The sequence below is a fragment of the Rattus norvegicus genome, chromosome 11 (assembly GCF_021556685.1).
Source record: "Rattus norvegicus strain SHRSP/BbbUtx chromosome 11, alternate assembly SHRSP_T2T, whole genome shotgun sequence".
Taxonomy (NCBI): Eukaryota; Metazoa; Chordata; class Mammalia; order Rodentia; family Muridae; genus Rattus; species Rattus norvegicus.
The window spans coordinates 78,131,744-78,141,462 of record NC_141544.1 but is presented as its reverse complement, the minus strand read 5'-3'; the positions used below and the strand labels follow the sequence as shown (position 1 = coordinate 78,141,462).

The 9,719-nt window shown below is 40.3% G+C and overlaps 1 protein-coding gene and 1 non-coding gene across 2 annotated transcripts; one reads left to right on the top strand and one right to left on the bottom strand.

The window, feature by feature from the left end:
* The first annotated feature begins 757 nt into the window (after positions 1 to 757).
* Positions 758 to 860, top strand: LOC120095717 (U6 spliceosomal RNA). Its single transcript, XR_015633842.1, has one exon. It is a non-coding gene; the product is annotated as a U6 spliceosomal RNA (small nuclear RNA).
* Positions 861 to 919: 59 nt separating this feature from the next.
* On the bottom strand, positions 920 to 8,331 carry Csta3 (cystatin A family member 3). The gene is made up of 3 exons (XM_087577442.1): positions 8,096 to 8,331; positions 4,973 to 5,074; positions 920 to 1,142 (listed from the first exon to the last, which is right to left on the bottom strand). The coding sequence occupies exons 1-3, from the start codon at positions 8,159 to 8,161 to the stop codon at positions 1,017 to 1,019; spliced, it is 294 nt and encodes a 97-aa protein (XP_087433568.1). The 5' UTR covers positions 8,162 to 8,331; the 3' UTR covers positions 920 to 1,016.
* Between the last annotated feature and the right edge of the window lie 1,388 nt (positions 8,332 to 9,719).

Genomic DNA, 9,719 nt, shown 5'->3' with positions numbered 1-9,719 from the left:
CCTTGTTTAAGAATATATGTGCCTATAACTTGAATAAGACTTATTTAAAATGTAATTCTAAATCCTAGTCTTATGAATGCTACCTTAATAAACTGTTAGGGACAATAAAGAAAAACATGTTCATGGTCAGTCATCTATAAATAATCATATTCTTTAAGGTGTTCAGAACTAGTAGTAGTACTAGGTACTAATGTAGTTAATTGCAGGAGTAGGCTTTATTTATTTATTACAACTTGAAAAGTTTAAATGGCTTGTGGGGACTAGATATCAGTGTGCCATCAGTGTTCATTTCCTGGTCTTGATTGTTGAGTTTTGGCTGGGAAGGAGAATGGCATTCTGGGAAGTACACACTGCTATTTGCACTAGTGAGCAACAGGAAGTATTTCTTCATAATGTGAAAACATTGCAATTGACTCTCAAGTGTGAGGGAAGCATGGGGATGGGGAGAGGGCAGCTTATTTATCAGTTATGATTGTTTCAAAAACATGACTTGTAAAATACTAAATTTATTTTCAAATATGAAGGCCAGATGACATGCTGGTTTCTAGGCAAATGAAGGCTTCAAGGAGTGTGCTTCCTTGATAGCCACCAATGCACCTGCAGTGAGGATGGGGTGATAAGATCCTTTACACAATACAACTGAGCTGTAGTTTTTATAAGGTTTCCAGTTGGAATCATTGTGTGTGTGTGTGTGTGTGTGTGTGTGTGTGTGTGTGTGTGTGTGTGTGTGAAGTATCAACTCTGAACCATGAACACTGTGCTCTCCTTGGCAGCATGTATACTAAAAATTGGAAGGATACAGAGGTTACCATGGCCCTTGCCAAAGGATGATGCACAAATGCATGAAACTCCATATTTAAAAATAATGGTCTAGGAAGTAAAGGTCAGCACAATACTGAGTAACGAGGGAGGAAAACAGTTATTTGAAGAATGTTTCTTTATTGAAATTAAGCCATTAAAGAAAGGGCTGCAATTCTTTACAATGAGAGGAATCAGGTCACTTTAGAATTTGCTGCTTAGAAGTAGGTCAGCTCATCATTCTTGGTTTTGTTAGTCCGGTAACCATGAAGTTCCAAATCATCTTTTCCAGAATGGGCACTGAAGACTTTTATGTGAAGGAAACCACTACACCCTACATCCATCTGGAAGACAGAAAAGAAGAAAGGAAGAAGCAAAGAAAGAAATATTATTCACATGAATCTCAATTGTATGACAGATCAATCAGGATGTGATATGCCAAACTCTCCTGAAACAACATTTCTGGCCCAAGACAGCACTGGTGAATCCCATCAACATTTATGTTAGGAGAAAGAACAGCTAACAGCATGGTGGAAAACATATTTCTTAGATGTATTTTTAATACCTTTTAGAAAAAGACTTTATTCAATTTATTTGTATAAATGTTCTGCCTGCTTGCAAGTAAGCACATCACATGCATGCAATGCCTGAAGCCTTAAGAAGAAGGTGTTAAATCACCAAGAACTGGAGTCAGAGATAGTTGTAAGCTACCATGTGGTGCTAAGACCCAAACCCAAGTCCTCCTCAAGAACAGTCATTGATCCTACCAACTAATCTATTTCTCCATCTGGATTTAATTTACTGTACTTTTCATTAAAATCTTGGCACAGATTACATTCCAACAATACATTTTATTTTCATGATGTCTGGAAAGGAGCAGAGGGAAGCCTGTGTTTTTGGTGATTCTGTTTTTTGTCTTCCAAGTTGGGAGAAAAATTGGAATATAGTTTGATAAGGGCAAAGAAACTCAGATTTGCTTTAGAATATATGGACTGTATATATGGTCCCTATATCTTTGCTGTGGTACAACCTACTTTGTAAATGTACACCAGGCTGCCTCCTTTGTAAAATAAAGAAGCCTAGGTACTATGGGTCTAACACTTCCAATTGTAGTTTGGTCATGAACCTGGGTCCTATACCATCCCGATAAGAATTGCCACTTTTCCTTTATCGGAACAATAAAAATTTTGTGTTCTACAGTAGACATTGTGTTCTGATATCCCTTCCTACCTTAATCTTAAAATGCTACTAACAAGAGTTTATCATTAATATATGTCAGTGTGATGAGCATCATACAAAAAATGTTTGTATGTGCATGTACATGTCTGTACATGTATGTGATCACACTAATTTCTTCATGTAGGTCTGAAAAAAGCTCTTACTATATCAGTGTCAAAGATGCCAGAGACAGATTTAAAGAAACTTATTTTTCTGGAGCTGGGGATGCAGCTTACTTAGCAGAGTTTTTTTTAGCTTGCATCAAGCCTTGGCTTTGGTCTACCAGCTGGTCATATGCCCAGTGGTGTGTGCCTATAATCTCAACACTCAGGCAGTAGAAGCAAAAGGAGCAGAAATTCAAGGTCATTTTTTTTAAATTATAGATGGAGTTTGAGTTCTAGGACCTCCTGAGATACCTGAGACCCTGTGCCAAAACAAAACAAACTACAACCCCAAAACACTCTAACCACCACAAACCAAAAACATTTGAGTTGTAATATTTTTCCCCATAAAGCTCTCAGGGACTATGTGGCAGAGCCCAAATTGGCACCCAGATCTGTTATATTCCAATGTGTACATCATTTTCTCTTGTGGATCTGTTTTATTTTGAGGCAGGAACTCCAAGCTAGCCGCAGACTTGGGAATCCTGTCTTTTCTTCAGAGTAATGGGATTACGGGTGTGTCCTATGTTCAGCATTTGAATTCTCCTCACTCTACAGTATATCTTTGTTTAAAAGCATTTGTTTCCTACTTAGAAAAGAGTTCCTTTTTAGCAAATGCTGATATTCCCAGAGCCAGCACAGCCATTGCTCCAGGGGGAAATCTTGGCTCTGTCCTTCTATTAGTGTGAGCTTCCAGGGTCATTTACATTTCCAAATGTCAATTTTCTGATTGATAACAAGGTAGAAGTGTCTTAGTTTTGTTTCATGAATTTTTTTGTGAGGATTGGTTGAAGAAGGGTGTGGCCTGCTTATAGAATAGTACCTGGCACATCCTAAGCCCACCTTGGGTTATTATCTTCTCTGTTCAGGGTAGGGTATTATTAGGCTCCCAGGAGCAGATCTTGTGATCACATAGACTTGTAAGAAGTATAAACAGATCGTACAAGCAGAAGAAGTGAGACAAAGGTCAACCTTGGTGCAACCTAACATGGAAGCCTATAGTCCTCTACAGTTTTCTCAGTTGAGAAAGACAGACAGAAAACCCTACCCCTAACAAATGGAATCTAGAGAGTGGCTGAGAGCAATGGGGTCAACAACCAACCTGCAGGAGGGAAGGAGGGAAGTAAGGCTCAATAGCAGAATAGAGGGTGAAGGAGAGAGCCAGTAGTAGGGCTGGGGCTGGAGTTGAAGAGTAAGCAACCGCACTGAAATAGAGTAGTCAAGGGGAAAAAATTGCCAAGGTAATTTTCTGACTAATTTTCTCAATGAAATATGTGAGGGAGTTAATACAAAATGTTCTTATTTAGATAATCAAAGTTATCAAAATAATCACAATTTTGGTGGAAATCCCCCCCCCCTTTTTTTTACAAATATGAAGTGAAGAAAGATCATGGAAGAGAATAATCCCTTCTGAGGACACAGACAGCAGGGGTTTGCTCACACGTTTCTTTTGGCCTGGGATGTATCAGGAACTCTGATTGAACTAAGCTGGTCCAGGCCTCATATACAACCCAGCATTGAGAGTGACTCATGTTGAGCTGGCTAGCTCTGCTCATGTCATTACAAAAACACATTAAAAACATGTAGCTTAAGTAACTATTTTTTAAAAAAGAATCAAATGCCACTATGACTTGATCTGCTGACAAAGCAGAGGAGGCTAAGGGATTTGAATGTTCTCTTTTGAGTCAGGATTGACATTGTTTAATACAAAGAGATAAATACAGCTCCTATTTATTATCCACAGTTGAGTTTTTGAATTGGTTCCCTTGATTGCACAAGAATGACAGAACATTCTTTTCATTAGAAGTTAATCGGAAAACCATTTAACTCTTGCTTTAAAATTTGTTTTAAAGTTTAAAGAGGTGTGTGTGTGTGTGTGTGTGTGTGTGTGTGTGTGTGTGTGTGTGTCTGGCTATGCACTTATAGGAGCAGGAGCTCTCAGAGACCCGAGGTAACAGATCTTTACAGCTGGGGCTACAAGTGAATGTGAGCAACCCGATGTAGGTGCTGGACACTGAGCTTGGGGTTTCTGCAAAACCACATTCACTCTTAACTGTTGAGTCATTTCTTCAGCTTCTAAAATGTGTTTATAAAATACTGTAAGTATGGCTTTATCTGTTGCTGGAGTGCCATCAGCTGGACCTGCTTGAGTTACAAAAAGAATTATTTGGAGGCTGGAGAGATGGCTCAGCAGTAAAGAGTACTGACTGCTCTTTCAGAGGTCCTGAGTTCAATTCCCAGCAACCACATGCTGGTTCACAGCTATTTATAGTGGGACCTGATACCCACTTCTGGCATGCAGGCATACATGTAGACAGAGTACTCATGTATAAAAAATAATTTTAAAAATCATTTAAATTATATTAATAACTACTCATTTAAAGGGTGAAAGTGGCTTGAAATATTCTTTCAGCTAATGATTGAAGTCCTTCTTTAAGTGCATGTAATTTGATCACACATAGAATTTGGAAGTTTTGAGTTGGAAAATGCTCTAAGACACTGGTCAATTCCCAAACACTAGAATGTTAGCCTCCACATCCACCTGACAGAATAAACAGCCTTGGCGGCATACCAAGTGTTACACCATCATTTTCTACAAGGTTCTAGAAATTAAAAGCCATATAAGAAAGCTTTCCGTATTCATGAGGACATACAAGGTAAATATCCTGTCATTGGATGGATTGGGAGTCTTCAACTTTCAAGTGTCTTAATTAAAGACCACTGGTAGAAATGAAGCTACGGGTGGGGCAACGGGAAACAATCACATCAGTGCTTGAGGGAGGTTGTTGTCTAACCTTAATGAAGTAATTTTGTCCAGCGACGAATTGAGTTTTATACTCAACGGCTTCAAATTTTTCATATTTCTCATTGGTGTTCTCTTCGAGCTGTGATCTGACCTTATGAGGAGAAAGTAAGGGATGATGTTAGGGATGTGTTGACTCGGGTTATCTGCTTCACAAAACTGGGAGCCTCATACTGCTGAGATTCCTTAGAAATGAACCTGTTTTTGGCTGTGCAAACCTCTAGCCTCTAATCTCAGAGCCTCAAAGACTGAGGAAGGAGAATATCATTCAAGAGGAGTTTGGTCTATATAGAAAGTTCCAGGCTAATTGGGGCTACCCATTAAATCCTGCCTCAACAATTAACACACACACACACACACACACACACACACACACACACACACACACACACACACAGAGTGAAAAGTTAAAAATAAAGCAAGGAACCATACATTACAATTTGCAATGAAGGCCCCAATAGGTACATCTATATTTGATCAGTGAATACAAAGTAAACAGCTCACAGTAGAGATTTTCTCTGAGGCCCCTCAGATCATTCTAGGGGCACAATAACCCCCTCTGTCCTGACACTGTGTGGGGACCCAACAGACTGAGGAGTAGAATGAATTTCCTGACTTAACAAGGGCTTTCTGTAGTCTGCCCCGTGGTGTTCTTTGTAGGGGAATGATTGCTGTGATTGAGAAAACGTTTCCTAAAAACACACGGTTTACTGCCTGCTTCTTTGCCTGCCAACACTTTACTGGGAGTTGTCCCCTCAGGCTGTCTCCTGCAAGACAGGACAGATGAGTGACATCTGGGAGCTGAGCCACCACCCTGTACCCGCTCACCTGACAGTAAAGGGGTTGACAGCAGTGCCTAATGTCCTTTTAATCTTAAACCTGTGATCATTAATTAATGGTTATTTTATAACATTCCCTAGATATTTTGATTTTTCTCTACACTGTTTATTGGGGATAGTAGAGACCTTTTCTTTCAGCCTTTACATAGCTTCTACAGTTTGTAGCCAGATGCCCAATACCTAGGAGAGACTCAGGAAATGTCCCTATGTAATGGTTCTTAGCCTAAGGCTCTGGCTTCCACAAAGTGGGCAAGTTTGCTGCATTCCTTCCTCCTAATACCTGCAGAGCTCCCCAGTGTGCTGAGACTGTGCACTGGGAAAGGACAGGTTAGTTTCTAATCTGGGTGACTCTTGAGCATCTTGAGTCTTGGGTCCATCATCTAAACGTAGGCTGGATTGCATCCTTGCCTGCCTGGGGGCTTTGAAGATCAGCTGAGAGGTGGGACAGAAATCAAGGCTTTTAAAACAGCAAAGCTCCTTAGAGGATGAGGTGGCCCTGTTAATATCTGTGTCTCTTTCGCTTCTCTGGAGCTAGAAAAACACACTTCTAAGTAACTTTTATTATTGAAGATGTCATCCACGGATGGTGTAATTATCAAGATAAGCCTTTCTAGTAGCTTCCTACCTTAAAAATGTATGATCAAAATACATTTTATGTATCTATGAAATTCTCAATGAACTAATGAGAATATCATGTCCAAAGATCATTCTAGCCAGGCAGGATGTCACCAGTACTCCTTGGCACTTGGGAAACTAGAGGCAAAAGAATTATTGGAATTTGTGAGGTATGGACCACTCTGAGAAATAGGCAGACATCTGTTTCAAAAGAGTAATTAGTCTAGATAACCAGATGACTGTTAAGAAAATCGATAAAACCTGCTGTAACTTATTTATTTCAAATAACTATATTTCCCTGTCTATCCCTCTACGTCCTGGTTCCTGAAACAGGGAGATTTTTTTATTTCACTCAACAGAAATATCAACTATGACTCATCTGTGCACATTTATTTTTGAAACATGTTTTATGCATGTTATTTTAGTTAGCCCTTTTAGCTTCTTTCTTACAGGTGAAATGGAGACATTTTCCTTGGCATCCTATTTTAAGGCCCCATCTCTCCCAAGCCTTCTAGGATGATGGACATGTCAGGTCCCACAGGAAAGTAAACTCATGGGCAGGAGTGCCCACACTCCCAGAGACCCTCTTCAGTCAGATCCACATTTAATCCAGAGTGACAGGTGACTCATGTACACACTTAAGGTTGAGAATACCAACTTGATGTGAGGATTCCAATGAAAATTTAAAGATTTATCATTCCTCAAAAATAATATGCTCCAAGATATTTGTTGAAATAAATCTGTGATGAGAACTGCTTACCCTTAAATATTTAGCCACTGAATTTTAGGCCTGTGACCCCTTCTAGAATATTTAGTGCCCCAAGCATGAAGGCTCCCATCTGTTATACTCACATAGAAGCTGATGGTGCCTACCCTTGTGGCACATACCTGTAATCCTAGCACTTGAGGAGTTGAGGCAGGAGGAGTGCCTTGAGTAGTTTGAGGCTAGCCTGAGTTACCTGTAGGATAGACCATCTAGCAAGACCAAGTCTCAAACACCACACACACACACACACACACACACACACACACACACACACACACACGCACAAACCCAAACTGATCTTGTCCTCCAGGATGATTTACTTTCAAGGTCAAAATTATGTGATGTAAGAAAATAAGGTGACAGATTTCAAACATACCTCCATAATTTTCAGGCATTTCCCCTTGTAAAACAGGCAACATGATACATCTTTTTATAGCGATCTTCTTATATAGTTAAGCAAGATGTATGAATTTGCTAGAAACATTGAGTTGTAGTTTTACTGTGCTGGTTTGGTGGTCATAGCATCCTGGAATCTGCTCAGAGATCCTTTCCAACCTTAGGTGCTTCACACATCAGTTTACATTATTGGGATTGGAAAATCCTGTCAGTAATTAGAGCTCCTGGGATCAGATATGTGAGGTGTAGAGACATCCAGCATGAATTTATCTTCAGCTGCTGGGGTGACTGAGGCTGCAGTAAAGAGTGTGGCTTGGCCAATTTTACACTTGGGGTATTAAATTTCTCTGAAAGGCTTACTGTCCCAATGTTTTAGATGTGTAAAATCTGAACAAAACCCAATATTTCTGGTTGCTATTATTTCCCACACTCTTAATGCCGTGCCAAATTATGAATCAAATTTTGGAAGTTTGATTTTTCCTGAAGTACATTGACTTACCTTGTCAGCAATCTTTTGGATTTCTGGTGTGGCAGTTCTGGCCTCTGACAAGCCTCCGAGCAACATTCTGGCGAGTTGCTTCTTTGCTGGGCAGGACACTGAGAAGGAATGATCCAGCAAGCACTGAGAGTCAGGGTTTTAAAGGTATCTGTAAACTCCTCCTCTAATGTATTATCTCCACAATATCTGAAGGAATGGGGAAGTGAGTGTGGCCTCAGGGAAGTGTTACTGCATCCCTGAGAGGAAATGCTGAGTGGAATTGGGGGGAAATGAGTTGGGGGAAGTGAGCAAACCTGTGGGCCCAGGACTCAGGTGTGGTGAGCACGGCTCCTCCCTGCACTCTGTGGCAATAATGATATCATGTTGTGTCATAAGAGGAAAGACATGGATAACCCGAGTTTCTAAATATGTTAAACCTTGAAGAGTTCTTTAAACAGAATTCTTAATAATGTCACGACTGGTTGCTTGGGATCCACCCAACTTTATAAAGATAATAAAACAGTCTAGGGTGGATTTTTACTTGCAGTTTCTTAAATGTTTATCCCCAAACATGAAGAATAGAGCAAACACCCTCATCTCTTCTGCTGCTTTTGATTCTCTTGTTTTTTGTTTTTGTTTTGTCCTTGTGTGGGGTGTTTGTTTTGAGACAAAGTATCTCTGGGTAGCCCTGGATGTTCTTGGACTCACACTTCAATTAGGCTGGCCTCAAACTCAGCAATCTGCCTGCCTCTGCCTCCCAGGTGCTTGGATAAAAGATGTGCCCCACAATGCCTTGTGATTTTCCTCTTTTAGAAGTGCTTATGTGTAAACCAGGCTGGACTAGAACTCACACTGTAGCCCAGGCTGTCCTCAAACTCACTATGAACCTTGAAATACTAAGTCTTCTGCCTCCACCTGCAGAGCCCTGGGATTCCAGGCGTGGCCTTGAAAGTCTGCTCCTTCTGCCTCTGTTTCCCAAGTGATGGGATTATGGTCAGTGGGTAACTTATCAGGTAATAGCTCAACTCTTTAGAAGAATTGCTGGGTGTCAAGAGCAGAGTGCTAAGGATACCAGGGAATAGGGCACAGCGAAAGGACAGAGGCTTACTACTCACCCATCCCTGCCTACTGGGGTGATTTCACCAGAGACAAAGGGGGTAGACATGTTCAGTTCTGAGTGACAGAGACATAGACAGAGACAGAGACACATATTTTATTGTGTTCTTCTTTATTTAAACAACACTAAAAATTAAGATAAAACTGAAAAACTCATATCTAAAGACAACCAAAGAACTTTATTACCATTGGACTAAGACTCTGTCAGAAAAACAGTCTGCTAAATCACCTTTCCTTACGAGTACAGAACCCAGAATGGCTGGTAATCTTTATATAACATCACAATGTTACGCTTTTTTAATCCTGTGCATCAATTTACACAGCCTCACTGGGCCAATTTTGTAAATCTCCATGAGTGTTTGACTTACAGAAAAGAAATACAGCTGCCCCAAAAGAAGCAAAGGGAAGTTGCCTTGAGGGTCCACTGACTGTCGGTATGTTATGATGCTTTGGAGAAGGAAACAAATCTATGTGCCCTGAATGATGTAGACACATTGCATGTTTCCTTCTCTGGTCTGTGCTTTCTCCT

What these genes read in the sequence shown, in the direction of transcription:
- Csta3 (XM_087577442.1), bottom strand. Translation starts at nt 8,161, where the DNA reads ATGTTGCTCGGAGGCTTGTCAGAGGCCAGAACTGCCACACCAGAAATC. An exon ending in TCCAAAAGATTGCTGACAAG is followed by an intron (nt 5,075 to 8,095) that starts GTAAGTCAATGT and finishes TCTCCTCATAAG; the next exon opens with GTCAGATCACAGCTCGAAGA. An exon ending in GACAAAATTACTTCATTAAG is followed by an intron (nt 1,143 to 4,972) that starts GTTAGACAACAA and finishes TCTGTCTTCCAG; the next exon opens with ATGGATGTAGGGTGTAGTGG.